Source organism: Megalobrama amblycephala, linkage group LG24, assembly GCF_018812025.1.
Source record: "Megalobrama amblycephala isolate DHTTF-2021 linkage group LG24, ASM1881202v1, whole genome shotgun sequence".
Taxonomy (NCBI): Eukaryota; Metazoa; Chordata; class Actinopteri; order Cypriniformes; family Xenocyprididae; genus Megalobrama; species Megalobrama amblycephala.
In genome coordinates, this window is record NC_063067.1 from 2,542,085 (window position 1) to 2,564,028 (window position 21,944).

The window sequence follows — 21,944 nt, forward strand, 5'->3', positions numbered from 1 at the left end:
GTTACACTATAATTATTGAAAGTTACGCTGTAAATTTGTTGTAATTACGCAGTACTTCCCGGGCTGTAATCTAAAGTGTTACCTCCGAATGTCATGGCTTTTCTAAATAATGTAAATCTTTCATGAGTTTTCTACTACATATTTCAATAAGAGACATCATTTACATTATAGTAAGCCATATTGTATTGAAACTTTCTTAATTTGTTTTATTCCCCTAAATCTATTTAAATCCTTTATTTATTTAAAGCTCCACCTGAACTGCTGTGGCCATCATATCATTCAAGAAGCAGCTGAAGACACAAGCACAAAACCACACTCTTAATCCAATGCACTTACACACACACACACACACACACACACACACACACACACACACAAACACTCATACTCACAGTATATTGTTTAAGCAGGATGATCAACAGGACACCCAGACCAATAATCATCCAGTTTGGAATGTGTACGGTTCGAGATGAAGTAATGAAACAGTCATTGGAGGTAAGATTCTGCAAAAAAAAGAGGAAGATTCAGTTCAAGTAACACTTCTTGAAGAAAGATCACAAAGCTTGTGCCAAGTTGTGGCCCAAAGTGCAAGAAGCCAGAAAACATGTTCTAAAGGAAGGCTATTCACTCAGTAATGCAGTGTTTCTCAACTGGTGGGTTGTAACCTTTTTGGTGGGTCATGGAGTGTCAAACAAAAAAATACAAGTAGGGAAACCCCTCCCATGACTGGTGACGATCTGCCCTTTTAGCATAGACACACCCCTGAGTGAGAAGCACAGAGTCAGCCATTTCTGTTTATTCGCTGTATCCACTAGCTAGAGGTTTACAATGTCTGCGCCAAAAAAACATTACAAATATTCTGTTGTTGGATATACCAACGAATATACGAGTCTCCATAGACTCCTAGCATCTGAGCCACTGAGGACACCGTGGGTGAATTTCATTTTTGAAGAAAATGTGCCAGAGAATTGCAGAAAAATTTTATATATTTGCGCAAATCATTTTACGCATGACTGCTTCACCAATGAGGATCAGAACAATGCTGGATTTGTGAAAAAGTTGTTTCTGAAGGATGGGTCAATACCAACGCTTCATGCTGTAACTTCATAACAGAACAATCCAGGCTCTTTATGGTATTATAAGAAACTAATTTGGGAATGCTATTTAATAGTCTTAGCTTATACTGTTTATCATCAGTGTTTGTAATATTCCTTGTTTGACAATTTATTGAAAGTAGCCTTCATTTACCTGTTGATGCCTTCACGATCACCTGTAAAAGCCATTGTTTTGGGTTTGAGTTGAGTCAGGTGAGACAAAATATGAATCCAGGACAATGATGACGATACGTTACAACAGAGTGAAGGTGCAAAAGCTGCTGTAGATCTGCTTAAAAGAAAATTACTGTCGTTTGGCAAATAATTAAAGTACAGACAGTTACATATGCATTACCAACATTTGATCATGTAGGCTTTATGGTACACCTTATGGTATGGTACACTTGCCGGCCCTGCCCTTGCAAGCCACGTTCATTGAGGATGAATGCTCTCACTGAGAGAGTGAGCTCAATGCTCATTTATGCTCAGCTGAACATGACACATGCTCTCTGTATTATGCTGCACCTCTGTGCATGTCGCTTGCTGGCTCCGCCCCCGCAAGCCGCGTTCATTAAGGAAGAGCGGTCTCACTTCTGACACCGCTCATCTGAGTATGACATGCTCTCCCCAGACTCAAGTGAGACTCATGATATATATTCATTTGAAAGAGCATATTTCTGAGTTGTTTGCCGAGTTCCTCAGCACATCGCTTGCCGGTTTCGCCCCGCAAGCCACGTTTATTGAGAGCGAGCGCTCTCACTATGAGGGCACAAGAGCATATCTCTTTGGCGTTTGTTGTGAAATGTGGAGTCTCCCAGCGCGTTGCTTGCTGGCCCCACCCCTGCAAAAAACACTCTCACTGAGAGAGCGAGCTCAATGCTCATTTACGCTCAACTGAACATGACATATGCTCTCTAACGTTTATGATTATGCTAGACGTCTGCATGTCGCTTGCTGACTCTGCCCCCGCAAGCCACGTTCACCTTGCTGCATTCACTGAACGCTTTTTCTAGAAAGCGGCTCCTTCCCTTGTTTTTCCTCAATTTTTCCCACTCTACTGAGATGAGAATCAAGAGGTTACAGGGCCAAGTGAACAGGATTAAGTGAGCACTTCCGGTCTGTTCCGTGTGTCTCACTTTTCCTGCACCAAGGTATTTTCCAGTGTTACCATACTGACAGTGCTCAGCCAGAATGCTCCACTGACAGCTCTATACCATGACTAGCTCCCCTAGCTATCAGGTGAGACTCATGGAATATATTCTTCTAAAAACATTGTTGTGGTACATGCTGAATTCCAAATGCGTTACTTGCCGGCACCGCTGAGACAGATGGGAAATCTGTTTTCTGAATTTCCTCGACGACTGGCTTATATTGGCCCAGTCTCAGGATGAGCTAGCTTTCAATAGATCCATGCTCCTCAGCCACTTGGAGTGCCTGGGACTCTGGGTCAATTTCGCCAAGAGCTCACTGCTCCCCAGCCAATGTATATTGTTTATGGGAGCTGTTTTCGACTCAGCCCAAATGAGGGCAACAGTCTCGCCAGAGCATGCTCTGGCCATTCAGCAGCTTGTGGCTTCTATCACGACCAGAACCCTTTTCCTCTGAAGCTTTTCCAGAGGATGCTAGGGTTGATGGCTTCCACCTCCCCAGTTCTACAGCATTGGCCCCCTGCAAATGTGGCCTCTGCAGCACTGGCTAGACCTTCGGGTCTTCGGGTGAATCAGGCCTGTCTAACAGCTCTGAACCCCTGGAAGGACCCTCTGTGGTTCAGCCGTGAGGTTTTCCTAGGGGTGGTGTCCAGGATGATGGTGGTCTCGACAGATGCGTCCAACATGGGTTGGGGCGCTCTGTGCAAGGGCATACCAGCCTTTGGCTCATGGTTGAGCAAAGAAAGCCATCTACACATCAACTGCCTGGAAAGGCTAGCAGTGTGTTAGGCCCTTCACTTGTTTCTGCAGGTCCTGAAGGGACACCACCTCTTGGTTCAATCGGACAGCATGACAGTGATGTTCTACGTAAATCACCAGGGCGGGCTTTCATCCAGATGCATTTGTGCACTGGCAAAGCAGCTCTTGGATTGGGCTCTGCCCAGACTGCGATCGCTAAAAGCATCACACATACTGGGCAAACAACCTGGGAGCAGACATGCTATCTCGGAGCAATGTCTTCTCAGACGAGTGGACACTCCACCCCCATACGATTCTCAGAATTTGGGAGATCTTCGGGAGGGCAGAGGTCGACCTCTTCGCCTCAGAAAACAACTATCACTGCCCAATCTTCTTTTTTTAAGGACAGGAATGCGCTGGCCCACGTCTGGTCCAGCCTCCTCCTCTATGTTTTTCTCCCAGTCGCTCTGATCCCTCAGGTCATCAGACGAATCAGGGAAGAGAAACCCAAAAGTTTGCCTGGTGTCCCCATTCCCGGAGGAACCGGCATCGCTGTCGCTGAATACTGCTCTACTACTGGTTTTAGCATCGGCTAAGTGTGGCCCTCTCTGTGAGCCCTTGCGTGTCTCAGATTTGGACCTAACGACTTGAAGGTCATCATTAAACCCAGGCATGGCTACGTCCCTAAGATGCTCTCGACTCCGTTCAGAGCACAGGTCATTACCCTATCAGCGCTACCTCATTTGGCAAGCGAGCGTGAGTTGGACTCACTCTGCCCAGAATAGGGCATTGAGGACCTACATTGAGCGGTCAAAGCCATTTCGGCAGTCTGACCGGCTCTTCGCCTGCTTTGGCAGCCGCACCAATGGGTTTCCGGTCACAAAGCAGCGGCTTTCACATTGGATAGTGGAAGCTATCGCTATATGTTACTCATCTATGGGCCTCGATTGCCCCATAGGAGTACAAGCCCATTCCACTAGAGGTATGGCTTCCTCGTGGGCCTGTTCTAGTGGTGTTTTTATTAAAGACATCTGTGAGGCGGCTGGCTGGTCTGCGCTGTCCACTTTTGTCAAGCTGTATATCTTGGATGTTCCGGCGTTACACGCTCGGGTCCTTTCAGTATGATTTGATGGCCCCCAGTAGCCCCATCAGTCATGCTCATTTAATGAAGGTAGCCAGCTCCCTTCTTAGCATGTGTAACATGAGGGTTCGACGGCTTTGGCCTCCTTACTTATCCTCTGGCCCCTCTGGTGTCCAAGATAGGTTCAGTCGTTCCCTCCCATGGCATGGTGGGATTGTATTCGTTCCACATACGCAGTATGAGTGAAGTATCGAAAGGTGAAAGTACTCGGTTACGAACGTAACCTTGGTTCCCTGAGATACAGAACAAGTACTGCGTTTGCTGCCGCGTCACAGGACTGTACGTCTCAGTGTCATCACTTCAGTTGATTGACCTGAAATCCTATTGCGAAATTCTCACTTATATAGCCAGACGTCCCGCCCATTTTGGCAGGCTTTGGTTACCGAGGTTACGTTTATAACCGAGTACGTTATTTTGCAATAGAATGTGGTTTTTTTTAGGCACGAATATAGTTGTTTAGATCTCAGATATGCAACTTATATGTAAACATAAAGCCTATTTGAAAATTTGTTTAGACACTTTTGGAGATGTGAGCTCCAGGCTGTCAGCGGTCCTGTACCCGTAGAGAACAGCTTCATATCGGCCAGTCCTTCAAGAATTTTCCCCTGGCTCTTATGTAGATTGTGATTAAACATGACGTATAATTCGTTTTAGGTATATCAAAATGGCAATCTTTGGTCTTATTAATTTATTACTTGTTCCAGAGCTAATAGATTTGGCTAAAGGGCTATATTAATTTACATTGAAAATAAATCCTTTACTGACTAGAGCGCTGCTTTTGTATGTTTGCTTGTGTTTATTTCCTATTTCACTTCTTATACTGTTGTAATGGCTAATGGTTATAATATTATTGTTCAAATATAAATAACATCATACTTTTTGGTATTAAGAAAGAGAACGTTAGTGATTTTGACTTCAGTGAAAGTTACATTAATACACCATGAGATGGCGGCAAAACCTGTCGTTATGAGTTAATCAATCACAAAGACTTTTATATAGAAACTGACTGTAATTTAAACAATCAATGTAATTTTAACATCTTACGTGACACAACTGACTAATGCATTGACTAGCGCTGTCATGTGAGTGATGACAGCCTGATGTTAAAAGGACAAAGACAATGATAATTGCTTTCCACACGCAAACTGATTTTGTGATTATGAATATAAGATTGACCTGAAGAATATCAGCTATAGCTGTCTGTGATTACATGAATAAACAGATGAAACCGAGACAGATAAATCCAGAAGAACTGTGGCCGTGTCTCCAAGGTGCTTGAAGAAACAATCAAATCAATATTTGGTGTAATCACCTTTTGTGTTTAAAACAGCTTTTGTCCGGGTACACTTGCACATCATTTTTCAGGAAGGTTTCTTCAAGCGTATTAGAGACACGGCCGCAGTTCTTTTCGATTTAGTTTGTCTCAGTTTCATCTGTTTCTTTATAAATCTCAGATGGATTTGATGGTGAGATCAGATCTGCGTGGAGCACCGGCTGTTGTGCATTTAAAAATATCACTGGATTACTACAATTAATGGCAAAATGTATGTTTAGAAATGTGAACTGATATTTCCTACTGACGCACTACAGCAAAAGATATAAATAACTGGCTTAAAATCTTTTTGGGGGGTGAAAATACTGACGTGCCTAAGACTTTTGCACAGCACTGTACTTTTTTCCTAGTCAGTGCTTCTGAAACAAGTTATTAAATAATTAAAAACATTCTCAATTCCAGTCTTGTTTTAATTATTTAATAACTTTATTACTGTTTCATTCTGTTCAGTTAGAGTGGTAGCTAACTAGGATTGGGAACAGTGTTTGTTCTGTAATATTGTACATGATGGCTGATGAAACATGTTCACAGACCTGTAGGAGGTGGAGATGATCGTCAGTGTGTGAGAGCTGCTTTACCTCAGTAATTTCCTGCTCCTGCTTAATGAGATCTTCATTCTGTTTTTCTGCTGCTTTCTGCTGTTCCTCCATCATCATCAGTTCAGTGTTTCTTCTCTTCAGCTCAGTGATTTCCTGCTGCAGCTCTTTAATGAGATCTTCAGCCTGTTTCTGTGCTTCTTTCTGCTGTTCCTCCATCATCTTCAGCTCAGTGATTTCCTGCTTCAGCTTAATGAGATCTTCAGCCTGTTCCTTCATCATCTCCAGCTCAGTGTTTCTCCTCTTCAGCTCTGTGATTTCCTGCTCCTGCTTAATGAGATCTTCAGCCTGTTTCTCTGCTGCTTTCTGCTGTCCCTTTATCATCTCCAGCTCAGTGATTTCCTGCTTCAGCTTAATGAGATCTTCAGCCTGTTCCTTCATCTTCAGCTGCTCAGACTGACATCCCTAAATGGATTGGATTAGATCAGTGAAGATCTCAACACTGGATGATTTCTCTTTATCTGTGTCCCCTCCCCCCAAGTTACATTAAAATTTATATTTTTAAGCTGGTTTGCCTCTGCGTTCTAATAGCGCTCATCAATGTCAAAAGGACTGAGATGACCAATCAAATCAAAGAAGACGGGCTTTACTGTTCACAGTGAATTTCAGCAAAGAGCTTCAGTTTTTAATGGTGAGTAGAGGTAAGATGTAAGTAGGTAAACATTTAATAATGATAATTGACAACTGTTTTACAATATAAATATTAAACAACCAACAATAATATCCAAACTAGTCTTTTTGTTGTCTTAAACTGAAACTTTGTTTACTCTTCTAGATCTATTGAAATCCTTTATTTATTTAAAGCTCCACTTAAACTGCTGAGACCATCATATCATTCAAGAAGTAGCTGAAGAAACCACCCCTCTTAAACCAATACACACGCACTCACACTCATACTCACAGTGTATTGTTTAGGTAAGATGATGATCAACACTGCTACCAACAGGACACCCAGACCAATAATCATCCAGTTTGAAATATGGACGGTTCGAGATGAAGTAAGGAAACTGTCATTGGAGGTGAGAGTCTGTAAAAAAAAAACAAAAAAAGGAGGATTCAGTTCAAGTAACACTTAAAGATAAAGATCGCAAAGCTTGTGCCAAGTGCAAGAAAACATGTTCTAAAGTAAGGCTATTCACTCAGTAATGCAGTGTTTCTCAACTGATGGGTTGTAATTGTTTTGGGTGGGTCACAGAGAGTGTCATCAAAGAGACAACAACAAAAAACTTAATTCTATATGTTTTATGATGCGAGACTTTTATTTTGGAAGATGTGAGTTAGAAAAACACGTTATCTTGATTCAGTATCTGCGGTCAGATGAGATTTTAGGCTATATGTCAGTGTCATTATTCTAGTCTCTCAGAAAAATGAACTTTAAAGTGTGTCAGAAGTTGTTCTTTGCTTATAGAGCACACTATTTAATTGAGTGTGCTGTATGTCACTAAAGAGCAAATGAAATGCAACATCATAGTTACATACTTGTACTTACTGAAATAAGTACTGAGTAATATTAATTAACTACATGTACTTACTGTAGAGTTAGGGTTAGGGTTGGTTTAGGGTTAGTTACTTGTAATTATACAGAATGTTCTGTTATTATTATAGTAATTACATGTGGTAACTTGTAACTAATAGAGTGTGTTATCTCAAATTTCTGATGACTGGTGACTATTGTATTATTAAAAATGTCTCAGTTACATATGTAACCCTCGTTCCCTGAAGGAGGGAATGGAGATGTACGTCAATAGTGACCGACGAATTGGGATATCGCCAAAGAGCCCTATCAGTTTCGAGTGAAGCTAAACAAGCCAATGCAATTGTGATATTTGCATAATGTTCATAACGCCCCTGCAAGGTGGGTATAAATACGGAAGCAGATGCAATCGCACTCTGTTTTTTGCAGAGGAGACAACCTGAGTCTACACTACAGCGAAGGCACAGGAACTGTGGCGACGGGATGTACGTCTCTGTTCCCTCCTTCAGGGAATTTACATACGTAACCGAGACATTCCCTTTCAGTCAGTCACGTTTAACACACATCAGTAGTGACCGACGTATTGGGATCCCAAATAAAACGCCAGTTACTGACCCCTTCCAGTGCCCAGCGTAAGCTCCAGCCACCCGGCGCACCTTAAGGTGGAGAAGGGGGCGTGCTTACACCAAGAGTCTACTGCTGTTCTGCAAAACCCACTACAGTAAGACTTAAACAACACCGGGGAAGCGAACCCATAGGGGACGCTGCGGAGGCCACAACCTACCCAGAGGGGGAGGCATTATGTGGAAATACACATATGGACTGACCGTGGGCAGCACACATATGGACTCCCTGGGATGGCTCTAGCCTAGAGGGGGAGACTCATTTTACAGGTGACAGCAGAGCTGACTCTGCTAAGGGAAAGACACGGGCTCACCGTATGGAGTTAGACCATGGACAATACACATATGGGACCAGCGTTCAGGAAGAGGCAACTCCTCTAGTGGAGTGAGCTCTTAAACCTGAGGTCCTAAAGCTTTGCGTTCTATACACATACAGGCACAGAGCGTGGAAAGGACAGAGCAAAGCCATGGCTGGGTCTGCCTTCTCTGAAGGCAGTGCTTGCAGGTTCACTACCTGATCTCTGAAGGCAGTAGGAACCTTGGGCACATATCCAGGCCGGGGTCTCAGGATAACGTGAGAGTCACCAGGCCCGAATTCCAGGCACGATTCGTCAACCGAAAATGCATGCAGGTCCCCTACCCCTAAACTGAGGCCAATGCAACCAGGAGGACGGTCTTCAGGAACAGTACTTTTAACTCCACTGACTGCAAAGGCTCGAAGGGATGACTCCAGAGAGATGTAAGTACCAGGGAGAGATCCCAAGAGGGTATAGAGGGAGGGCAAAAAGAGTTCTCCCAAAAAGCTGACATCCTCTCCTCCAGGTTGCCTGTCTCAGGGCTGCTTCCTTGTTCTTTTGCCACCTGGCTTGGCTGGGGTCTGAGCGGGCTAGGCGCTGCGTCAGTGACCGGCTCCCTGCTGTCTGGCGGGTGGAAGCTGCTGTTTTGCAGACTTAGCAGGAGGGAGTCCAGGAACTGATACTTATTGGTCTCCCTCATGTCTGCCAAGGTCAGCCACAGGTGGCGTTGCTGGACTAATAAGCGTAGCCATCGCTTGACCAATGGAGTGAGCCATCACCTCAGTTCCCCAGAGGGCGAGGTCGGTGGCGGTGTGCAGCTACCCCAGCAGCTGTTGGTCAAGACCACCCTGGGGCATGTCCATGAACGCTTTGGCCGGATAGACCTGTAGCAGGGCCATGGCATGCAAGGCAGAGGCGGCCTGTCCACAGGCTCTGTAAGCTTCCTCCGTCAAGCTTGGCGAGAATTTACAGGCCCAGGATGGGAGACACGGTTCACCGTGCCAGCAGCGGTTGGACACAGTTGCATCGCAACGGCTCACTCAACTAGGGGATCCCAGCGTACCCTTAGCCTTCCCGCCATCCCGAGTGGTGAAGGCGGAAGAGGGACCAGGCCAGGCACGAACACTATACGGCGTTCTCCAAGACTTGGTCACCTCCTCATGCACTTCCGGAAAAAATGGTACCGGGGCAGGATGCTGAGAACCAGCACTGGGCCACCCTGAGAAACCAATCGTCCAGCCAAGAAGGTTTGGGACGCAGTGGAGGATTCCAGACGAACCCGACCTTCTCGGTGGCCCAGGAAAGCATAGCTGTCAACTCGGGATCGGGATCGGGCTCGGGCAACGATACGGTTCGTGGAGGGAGGTAGCGCAGCCGAATCTTCTTCTCCCAAGGACTCAAGTTCACCTTCCGATGCCGCGATCGACATCTGTTCATCCGCAGGTGTACAGAAGGAAACAGATGGTCGCTTAACAGAGGGCCCACCACGATCCTCTGGTAACACCACAGACTGCAGTGTTGTTAAGGGGATAGGGGCCCGCGGAGCCGTGATCCTCAGGTCACCCTTCCTACATGCTGACGTGCTGCTCCCCTGATCGGAGCCAGAGAAAACTAGACCTCAACACTGAGTTTCCGCAGTAAGAACATGAGCTATCCACAAAAGTTGCCTCAGCATGCTGAACACCCAGGCACTACTGATGTATGTCGAACATGACCAACTGAAAGGACACTAGTTTGGGACTGCTATTTAATAGCCGTATACTGTTTATTAAACCGTGTTAGCGATATTCTTATAATTTATGTAAAGTAAAGTGGGACGGTAATAAACCATTGTTGAGAAATAAATTGATTCAAATTCCTAAAACTTTGGGTTGTGGCTTAATGGCTGTGAGAAAATGTGGGTCCCACAGACAAACCAGTTGAGAAACACTGCAGTAATGGACTCAGGCACTTTGTTAAAGAATACTAGGTTTAGGTTTATATATCAGATGGAAATAATATGATAAAGCTTTTTAATAGAAGGAAATGAAAATTCTCTCTTCATCTATTGGCCTCATGTCACTTGTGACGTGTGGTTTTTGAACTGTTACAACTGGCTCAAAATTGCAAATTGAACAAGAGGCAACATAATTTATTTACCAAATTAACAAATGAGTTTAAAGTGTTTTGTCTGAAACTCATTACCTTCTTCTCTCGACTATCCTCCTCTATAGGAACAGTGTTGTGAGTCCTGTGTTCTCCTTCAGTGCAGGACAGACAAACACACGTCTGATCATCTCTGCAGAACATCTCCAGAGGTCTCTCATGTTTCTGGCATATATAATCCTCCAGATTTTCCACAGCTTTGATCAGTGTGTGTTTCTTTAGACGTGGGACTCTGAGATGAGGCTCCAGATGATCATCACAGTAAGAGATTTGACACGTCAGGCAGGACTTCACAGCTTTCTGCTTTCTTTCATCACAGAAGTCACAGAGCACTGGAGGATCACTGGAGGACGCCATGGCTGAAAAGATAAGTAATGACAATATATCATCTACATTGCTGGATAATTCTAAAAGTATTTTTTTATGGATAGGGTAAAAGTTTAGCTGGTTAGCACAGTCTACAGATGCCGTAACTTCATTCACTTCTTTTTCATTCACTTCTTTCATTTATTCACTTCTTTTCTCTTTGGCAGTCTGAGGTAAAATTCACCCCAGAAAAAAGCAGAGGATGATTACGTCCTTTTTCAAATATCATTTGTTTTTGTAATATCATTTATCATTATAAATGTGGTATCCTTACTGCAATAGTTAATGTTGGAGTGCAATGCACTTAATGGCCACAAGAGGGGACTATGTTTATGTATATGGCTGTTTTCCATATGAGGTAACTCTTCTGAGTGAGTGCTAACATTGTACATTTGTCTGTCGCTTCTCTTGGAGATTAAAGAGTTCCGTTTCTCGGGAATTCTTGCCTTTTGTGTTTAATCGGCACGACACCACATATTTTTGGCGACGAGGATCAATGGATATGGATGACTGGACAGTCGTGGATGACAGACGTGATTTAAAGTGAAAGTTCTGGCGGATGTTTTTCTAAACTTGAGGTGAGAGGAAAAAATATAGCAAATGTCAACCATTGGAACTTTGTCAGCTTTTGATGCAAAGAGTCAAACCTGGGAGGAATATTGTGAGATTTTTGAGCAGTTTTTTGAGGCAAATGGAATTGTGATGGGGATAGTCAGGAACAAAGCCTGCTTCAAAGCCACATGGAAAGAACCACTGAGCCCGGAATTGAAACCTGTACAGATAAAGCTGGAAATCTATACAGGTGAGCCTATTAAGGTGATAGGAGCCGCTTATGTGGACGTCATGTATCACCAACAGAGAAAAAAGCTTCCTTTCATTGTGGTTGAGGGAGAAGGACCTAATTTGCTGGGCAGAGGCTGGCTAGAACAGATAACGCTGTGTTGGGGAGAAATCCGAAATGTGAGAATAACGGGAAATAAGGATGCCCTCAAAGCAAAATTGCAAGAAATACTTCAGCATCATGAGGAAGTTTTTAAAGAGGAATTAGGAACACTCAAGGGGATGACAGCTATGATACATGTTAAACCAGGGTCGGTGCCAAAATTCTATCGTCCCAGGTCTGTACCTTTTGCTATGCGGTCTAAGGTTGATGTGGAAATTAACAGACTGCTGAATGAAAACATAATCACTCCTGTGAAGTTCTCAGAATGGGCAGCGCCGGTCGTAACCATACTCAAGCCTGATGGTTCCATTAGACTATGCGGTGATTATAAGCTCACTATAAATCAGGCATCGCCTTTGAAACAGTATCCCATTCCACGTGTGGAAGATCTCTTTACAACTTTGTCTGGGGGCTCATCATTTTCAAAGCTGGATATGAGTCATGCCTACCTGCAGATTGTAATGGATGAAAATTCCAAGCAATATCTCAACATTAACACCCACAAGGGGATGTTCACCTACAATCATCTTCCATTTGGGTTTGCCCGCAATATTTCAAAGAACCATAGAAGGGTTGCTGCAAGGATTAACTCATGCTGCGGTCTATCTTGATGACATACTGGTTACTGGATGCCGTGCTCACTCGGCTTCAAGATGCTGGATTGCGCTTAAAAAGGGACAAATGTGAATTTCTTAAAAAAGAAGTGCGTTATTTAGGTCATCTAGTAGATGCTCAGGGGTTACACCCACTAAAAGACAAAGTGCAAGCCTTGATGGAAGCTCCGTTTCCCACTAATGTCACTGAACTGAAAGCCTACTTAGGATTGTTGAATTACTACAAGAAGTTCCTACCCAATTTGTCCAGTATCCTAGCTCCCCTCCACATGCTGTTAAGAAAAGATACTAAATGGACCTGGGGTGAGTCACAAACCAAAGCTTTCAAAAAAATCAAAGGAACTCCTACAGTCCACAGATGTGTTGGTACACTATTCTTCAGAAAAAGACTTGATTCTTTCATGTGATGCCTCTTCTTATGGTGTGGGAGCTGTGCTTCCCCATCGAATGGAAGATAACACTGAGAAACCCATAGGTTTTGCGTCCCGCACTCTGACGCCAGCTGAGCAACGATATTCTCAGTTGGATAAGGAAGCTTTGGCAATCAACAAATATCTATATGGTCGCAAATTTACTATTTGCAGAGACCATAAACCCCTGATTTTCCTTTTTGCAGAAAAGAAACCCATTCCTCAGATGGGTTCCCCTTGGGCTCTGCTGATAAGTGCCTATGAATACACGATGGTGTATAAGTCCAAAGACAACCATGCAAATGCAGATGCCTTAAGCAGGCTACCCCTTCTGGAAGTGGAACAAGATCAAAGTAAGTCAAGTCAAGTTTTGATGTTGGACATGCTGGAGTTCGAACCAATCAGCTCCACGCAACTCAAAAACTGGACAAACAAAGATGTGTTACTTTCTCAAGTTCGCAATTATGTACTGAGGGGATGGCCAAATGAAGTTGGGCTGCAATTCAACCCCTACCATAAGAGGAAACTGGAATTGAGTGCGCATGATGGCTGTGTCCTCTGGAGAGCCAGAGTAATTGTACCCAATCCCTTGGTCCCGTATTCACGTAGATTACGTAGGCCCTTTCTTGGGAAAGATGTTTTTGGTGATTGTAGATGCACATTCTAAGTGGATGGACATTTACCCCATGAACTTGTCAACATCGCAAGATACCATTGAGAAACTTCGTCAAAGTTTCAGTGTTTTTGGATTACCCCAGATCTTGGTTTCTGACAATGGCTCCTGCTAAACAATTTTATTTTCTCAAATTAGTCTTTTTCTTAAAAGGAGTGGTGTATGTGTGGGTTAAACTAACTGTCTTGCCAACAAAACTTACACAAGGTTTTCCTTTGAACAGCGACTTCCTTTTTCTCTTTGTTTCTCTGTTTGATTTTTCCATCATCTTCATGATCAAAATCTCCCTCTTCTTCTGCTGTGACTGAACCTCCAGATCTCCTCTTCTCTCCATCTTCTGGTGTTTCTTCTCCTGCTTCCTCATACAAGTCAGATATAAGAAATTGGACCTGGTTTTCTTTGAGGATCTTCTCCACTCTTTCAAGTATCTCAGAGTGCAATCCTGATTTTCTTTCATCAAACTGAAGATGTTCATCTCCACACTCTTGTATGAATTGATGAATAGCGTTATTATGTATCTCTTCCTCATCAGTCAACACTAAAGTGTGTATAGGAGCCTCCTTACTGAATTCATTCAGCACATATTTCACTCTATGTCTGTCATTGTCACTGAAGTCGTTCTCCTGCAGTACAAGTATGATCACATGAGGTCCAGGAGCAGACAGATTCACACACTCTTTCACTCCCTGTGTGATCTGAGAGATTGACAGATTTGGCTGCAGCAGGTGAGGAGTGTTGATGACTGTGACGTCTCTGTCCTTCAGTTTTCCTCTGTGTTTCTCAATGTTCAGCTCTACATCAGCAGGTGCTTCACTCTCAAACGCTGCTCTTCCTAAGATGAAGTTTCCCACTCTGTTGTTTTCTGTTATATTCTTCCCCAGCAGAACAATCCTCAAATCACTCACTGGAACACAGAACACAAATAACAGTAAAACTCGACCCGTGATCCATGAACAGAGATGTCAGATTTCAGATTGAAGGTACTGGACCAGATCAGTGGAGATGTTAACACAATCTTACACTACCAGTCCAAAGTTTATGAACTGTAAGAGTTTTTACAAGAAGTCTCTTCTGCTCACCAAGGCTTCATTTATTTGATCCACAATACAGCAAAAACAGTAATATTGTGAAATACTTTTACAATTTAATATAACTCTTTTTTTATTTGAATATATTTTAAATTGTAATTTATTCCTGTGATCAAAGCTGAATTTTCAGCATCATTACTCCAGTCTTCAGTGTCACATGATCCTTCAGAAATCATTCTAATAGTCTTTACTGTCACTTTTGATCAATTTAATGCATCCTTGCTCAATAAAAGTTTTAACATGGTACAATATCACTACACGGTAGTGATAATGTTACAAAAGCTTTCTTTTTCAGATAAATGCTGTTCTTTTGAACTTTCTATTTATCAAATAATCCTGATATTTTTTTTAACACAACTGTTTTCAACATTGATAATAATCATAAATCAAATCAGTAGCAAATCATCATATTAGAATGATTTCTGAAGGATCATGTGACACTGAAGACTGGAGTAATGATGCTGAAAATTCAGCTTTGATCACAGGAATAAATTACAGTTTAAAATATATTCAAATAGAAAACAGTTATTTTAAATTGTAAAAGTATTTCACAATATTACTGTTCCTGCTGTTGTCAGGACACAGACGGAGGCAGAGAGTTAAGTGAACACAGATGTTGTTTATTAGACAGAGGCACGAACACAGGTAAATGGTGGATGCAGGTGAGTGAATGAACAAGCACTTTCTGAACAGTCACTTAACGAGATGGAGACACGGAAATCTCAGGTGAGTAGCGGGTAGGGCTGCACGATTAATCGTATTTTAATCGCGATAACAATATCTGCTTCTCTTGATTGATTACAAATAATCGTCATGATATTGGCCCTCTCATTATTTATCCTGAAAACGTGTTTTTCTTTGGGTGATGCAAAGAGCTTAAATCCCCCAAATAGAGCTTTTCCCTTAAAAGGATATACTGTCTTCCCGGTGTTTTACTTAATCTGTGCAATCTGGCAACTCAACAAATGCAACACGGATCTCCACCTTACTCTTTGCAGAATGCACTTTTGCAACCTATGTGACAATTCAATCGGGAAAATGAACATAATTTGGAATTATTGGAAATAATATTAGGAGTTTCTTTGTTTTATCTTTAGAAGTTCCTAAAGGTTTTACCAGTTTTCATAATGTTAATCAGTTGATCATATCGCCACTGGGATGTTCTAAAATGCTTAACGTGAAAAAGCTTAGCGTGGCTTAATTTACTAAGACAGTGTTATTAACAAACCAAACTTAGTGAACACCATACTAATAATGCATGCTATACAGAAAAATACTTAATAATCAGTACATTAAGCCACCATAAATATATATATATATATATATATATATATATATATATATATATATATCAAAAAGCATCGTTCTTTGCTTTACGAATTTGCAGGGCAATCTGAATCTGTGGTTTGTCTCATTTGCAAACGAACTGTATTGCTTTCAAATCTAAATGTGAATACAGATTACAAAGTGTTCACCAAAACCATGTGTTTTGTATTGATTTACCATCTAACAAAGTTATCATAGTTGGTTAAATGAAGTCGGTGTGCCACCTATAGGCCTTTTGGGTGAAGTGTAGGTTGGTAAAGAACGTGCAAAATGGCCATAACTACGTTAGCCTTTTTGATAGAATAATAGTGATAAATAATCGTGATTATGATTTTGAGCAAAATAATTGTGATTATCAGTTTAACCATTATCGTGCAGCTCTAGTAGCGTTGCTTCTTTTACTTCTTTTAAAAACATTAAAAAATGACACACAGTTTCCCAAGGATTTTGATATTTGCAGTACTCAATATTATGATTTATCATATTTGTTGACTTACTATCAGGCCGCTCAAAAGGTAGACTTCCACATCCACTTTGAACTGCAAATAAAACAACATGAAATTTAAAATTTGGCAAATTCTTTTACCAAATTCTGTTATTATTTTTATTTATTAAAGAAATAATTTACACAAAAAGAACAATTTGCCAACATTTATTTTTCCACCTCAGTATTATACTCTTTCTTTCAGAATACACAAAAGTTCATTGCCTGCATGGGGATAAGTAAATAACACATTTTTTCAGTACTATTTACATCTGCACAATCTTTTTTTGTTTGTTTGTTTTGTTTTGTTTACCACTCATGTTATTGGCTTCCTGGTCTGGGAGATCTTTGTGTTGTCTTTGTGTGCAGTGTGGGTACATATGGAGCAGCGCGAGCAACTCGCATTAAAGTCTTCTCTAAGGAGCCGAGCCAACGACCCGGCATTTCAGCGAACAGCAATTGCGGCAAAGAGACGTAATTTCTCTGTTCCCTCCTTCAGGGAACAAGGGTTACATACGTAACCTAGACGTTCTCTTTCAGTCGGTCACGTTCAATGTTATGTCAGAATAGACTGAAGAATGGGGTCCCTTACAAAACGCCACAATAGCTGTCTTCCAGTGACCTGTAAAAGTGATAGCACCCTGATGTGAGACTCAGCACGAGCGAAGGACTACACTAAATACAGAATACACTGGGAAGTATACCCTAACAGGAATATGCTAACAAACTGCCTGCTCAAGGAGGTCTTACAAGGAATCAACCAGCATAACGGTGATAGGGAGAACTCTGAGGTATCCAGCCCGCAGGGTGGGATTACACATCAGAGATGGCGAGTGGCTTGGCAAGGGAAGACACATGCACCCGAAGGAGACTTACTGTGGAACACGTAGGATTACCCAGGGAGGAGAATCAACACATGGTGGCACCTAGTCCAACACAGGGGCAGACCGAAGGGGCATGCATGGAAGTGTAGACATCAACAGTGCTGGAGGAACCCAGGATTCTAGCTGTGGAACTCACCTGAGGAAAAAAGCGCACACATCCAGTCCGTAGAGTAGAATGGCGCAGCAAGCAATGACACCGAGCAGGTCCTACTACTGCCCGAAGAGGCGAGTACCCAAGAGGACACAGGCTCTACACAAAGATTATAGAATCGCGTGAATGTGTTAGGTGTCGTCCAGCCCGCAGCTCTACAGATGTCTGTCAGCGAGGCGCCATGCATCAGTGCCCAGGAGGAAACACTCAGAGTAGACAAAAACTTGAGCTCTACTGAAAGCAAGGGTTTGAAGGGAGCTGAAAGCAAGGGTTTGAAGGGAGCCCTCTGCAATGCAGATAAAACCACTGTGAGGTCCCAAGAGGACGAGGTGGATTAAGCCTCCTAGCCGCAATAGCAGCCACATAGACCTTAAGGGTGGAAGGAGACAGCCTTCGTTCCAACCCCTTCTTGAAGAAAGGAGAGTACTGACCCGACCAGGCAGGAGCAGGGGTCTTCTTGACGAGAAGAACATAAAGAGACGAAGAGGTCCCACTTCAGGGTATAGGCCTATCTAGTAGACAAGGCTCTAGCCTAAGTGATGGTAGCAATCACCTGAGGTGGCAAGGAACCTAACCTTTCCGCGACCTGTCCACTCATGCAGGTTCCAAAGATCAGGATGTGGGTGCCAGAGGGTGCCCCATCTCTGAGAGAGAAGGCTCTTCCTCATAGGGATAGTTTGGAGAACCAGGTCCGGCCAGGCCAATATGGCACAACCAAAAGGACCTGCTCCTCGTCCTCCCTGATCTTCACCCTCCTACCTCGGTCAGGGAGTAAAACAACTGGCAATGAGAATTGACTGGGGAGGCAAACAGGTCTATCTGAGCATCCCCGAAGTGTTCCCAAATCAGTTGATCCGACTAGGGATGGAGTCTCCACTCCCCAGGGTGAGACTGTTGCCGAGAAAGCTTGTTGGCCGCAAAATTGAGTCTGCCCGGGATATGAATGGCACGAAGTGACCTAGATGCGGGCGAGTTGAGACATGCGACGGGAGCGTAGACCTCCCTGACAGATGATGTATGCTACAGTCGCAGTGTTGTCCGTATGGACCAGGACGTGATAGTCTCTCAGCAGGACCCTGAAGTGGTGCAGAGCAAGCCGAACTGCTAGCAACTCGAGGCAATTGACATGCCACTGAAGTCGAGGTCCCGTCCATCAGACTCAGGCAACACTGTCATCCCAGAGGAAGGCAACGCAGCCGAATCCTCATCTCCCGAGGACTCAAGGCTGCCCTGTGATGAGGGAATCGACATTTGGTCGTCCTCCGGGGGCCCGAATGAAACACTGGGTCCCTGAGTAGGAGGCTCAGGAATTTCAACCGGAAGTGAGGAGGGTGTGGCCCAAGTCTGACTCGTCGGGGAAGTCCACACCGTGACCCTCAGTTCACCCTGGCCACCAGCCAAAGTAGTCCTCTCACGAAAAGATGAACTAGATTGGGGTGTGACAGAGGAGACTCTACACTGTTTCAAGTAGTCGAGTCTCGATCTCAACATCGCAATGGTCCTGTTCCCACAGAGAGAACATGAACCATTCACAAACGCTGCCTCAGCGCTGGGTAGTTTCACATCGCTTTCTCTCATCCACTTAAACTTGACACGCATAGATAACGACACATTTTGAAGAAAAGTGGGTAACTTCTGTCCACCTCGTCTATAAGCAATGACTAAAATAAAGAAGTTTAATTGAATTAATATCGATTCTGGAATAAAAAAAAAATCTTTAAAATCTTAAAAAAAAAAAAAAAAAAAGCGATAGGTGAATCAATATTTTTCTCCCAGCCCTAATGTTTATTACTTTCAATTTGTTGTTTATTTTATGATTAAACTTTACTTTGATCGTTCGCTGGTTCCCAATTCTTTCTTGCATGAGCCTTTAACATTGTTACAGTAATAATGTTTATTATCAGTTTATTTTTTACCAAATCTCCACAAATTGATAGTCAGTCACATAAAAAAAAAAATGTTTTTAATCTGTAAGTTTACTGAGTTTGCAGTAGACATAAAATGATAATACTGTTTAATATAATTTATCATTATAAACATTTGTTTTTTTATTTTCTCAAATTAGTCTTTCTCTTAAAAGGAGTGGTGTATGTGTGGGTTAAACTAACTTTCTTGCCAACAAAACTTACACAAGGTTTTCCTTTGGGCAGCGACTTCCTTTTTCTCTTTGTTTCTCTGTTTGATTTTTCCATCATCTTCATGATCAAAATCTCCCTCTTCTTCTGCTGTGACTGAACCTCCAGATCTCCTCTTCTCTCCATCTTCTGATGTTTCTTCTCCTGCTTCCTCACACAAGTCAGAGATAAGAAATTGGACCTGGTTTTCTTTGAGTATCTTCTCCACTCTTTCAAGTATCTCAGAGTGTAAACCTGATTTTCTTTCATCAAACTGAAGATGTTCACCTCCACAATCCTTTATTAATTGATGAATACAGCTACTGTTTATCTCTCTCTCATCAGTCAACACTAAAGTGTGTATAGGAGCCTCCTTACTGAATTCATTCAGCACATATTTCACTCTGTGTCTGTTATTGTCACTGAAGTCGTTCTCCTGCAGTACAAGTATGATCACATGAGGTCCAGGAGCAGACAGATTCACACACTCTTTCACTCGCTGTGTGATCTGAGTGATTGACAGATTTGGCCTCAGCAGGTGAGGAGTGTTGATGACTGTGACGTCTCTGTCCTTCAGTTTTCCTCTGTGTTTCTCAATGTTCAGCTCTACATCAGCAGGTGCTTCACTCTCAAACGCTGCTCTTCCTAAGATGAAGTTTCCCACTCTGTTGTTTTCTGTTATATTCTTCCCCAGCAGAACAATCCTCAAATCACTCACTGGAACACAGAACACAAATAACAGTAAAACTCGACCCGTGATCCATGAACAGAGATGTCAGATTTCAGATTGAAGGTACTGGACCAGATCAGTGGAGATGTTAACACAATCTTACACTACCAGTCCAAAGTTTATGAACTGTAAGAGTTTTTACAAGAAGTCTCTTCTGCTCACCAAGGCTTCATTTATTTGATCCAAAATACAGCAAAAACAGTAATATTGTGAAATACTTTTACAATTTAAAATAACTGTTTTCTATTTGTTTTCTATTTTAAACTGTAATTTATTCCTGTGATCAAAGCTGAATTTTCAGCATCATTACTCCAGTCTTCAGTGTCACATGATCCTTCAGAAATCATTCTAATAGTCTTTACTGTCACTTTTGATCAATTTAATGCATCCTTGCTCAATAAAAGTTTTAACATGGTACAATATCACTACACGGTAGTGATAATGTTACAAAAGCTTTCTTTTTCAGATAAATGCTGTTCTTTTGAACTTACTATTCATCAAATAATCCTGATATTTTTTTAACACAACTGTTTTCAACATTGATAATAATCATAAATCAAATCAGTAGCAAATCATCATATTAGAATGATTTCTGAAGGATCATGTGACACTGAAGACTGGAGTAATGATGCTGAAAATTCAGCTTTGATCACAGGAATAAATTACAGTTTAAAATATATTCAAATAGAAAACAGTTATTTTAAATTGTAAAAGTATTTCACAATATTACTGTTCCTGCTGTTGTCAGGACACAGACGGAGGCAGAGAGTTAAGTGAACACAGATGTTGTTTATTAGACAGAGGCACGAACACAGGTAAATGGTGGATGCAGGTGAGTGAATGAACAAGCACTTTCTGAAGGATAACAGAAGTTTGACTTTGCAGGTGAAGGGATCAATGTGGAATGGAGAACAGGAGACGGAGGACGAGATGGAGGACGATTAATCGTATTTTAATCGCAATAACGATATCTGCTTCTCTTGATTGATTACAAATAATCGTCATGATATTGGCCCGCTCATTATTTATCCTGAAAACGTGTTTTTCTTTGGGTGATGCAAAGAGCTTAAATCCCTCAAATAGAGCTTTTCACTTAAAAGGATATACTGTCTTCCCGGTGTTTTACTTAATCTGTGCAATCTGGCAACTCAACAAATGCAACACGGATCTCCACCTTACTCTTTGCAGAATGCACTTTTGCAACCTATGTGACAATTCAATCGGGAAAATGAATGAATGGGGATAAGTAAATAACACATTTTCTCTTTTTTTTAATACTATTTACATCTGCACAATCTTTTTTTTTGTTTTGTTTGTTTGTTTTGTTTTGTTTACCACTCATGTTATTGGCTTCCTGGTCTGGGAGATCTTTGTGTTGTCTTTGCAGACCTCTGTTCCCTGTTGATAAAATAATTAATTTAATTAATTTAAATTAAATACAATATTGTGAAGAAGAAGAAGAAAAAACTATTAATATATTTTTATTTTCCCTCTCATTGCATCAGATTTATTTAGGCTCTTGTCAGGAATGGCTGCAGTATATGACCATATCTATCTTCTGAAGGGAATGTGT

At 42.2% G+C, this 21,944-nt stretch overlaps 1 protein-coding gene across 3 annotated transcripts in view; it reads right to left on the minus strand.

Moving 5' to 3' along the window:
- LOC125260279 overlaps nt 1–21,944 on the minus strand; it is a 46,086-nt gene that overhangs the window by 22,955 nt on the left and 1,187 nt on the right. For 2 of the 3 annotated variants that reach the window (XM_048178564.1, XM_048178561.1), the window contains exons 2-9: nt 21,707–21,769; nt 19,657–20,358; nt 16,506–16,547; nt 13,797–14,498; nt 10,628–10,947; nt 6,952–7,077; nt 6,033–6,455; nt 393–503 (exon numbers count right to left, since the gene is read on the minus strand). In XM_048178564.1, the coding sequence (XP_048034521.1) occupies nt 393–503; nt 6,033–6,455; nt 6,952–7,077; nt 10,628–10,947; nt 13,797–14,498; nt 16,506–16,547; nt 19,657–20,358; nt 21,707–21,713 (2,433 nt within the window). In that variant the 5' untranslated portion in view covers nt 21,714–21,769. The remainder of the gene's footprint in view (nt 1–392; nt 504–6,032; nt 6,456–6,951; nt 7,078–10,627; nt 10,948–13,796; nt 14,499–16,505; nt 16,548–19,656; nt 20,359–21,706; nt 21,770–21,944) is intronic. The other variant, XM_048178562.1, reaches the window with a different exon arrangement.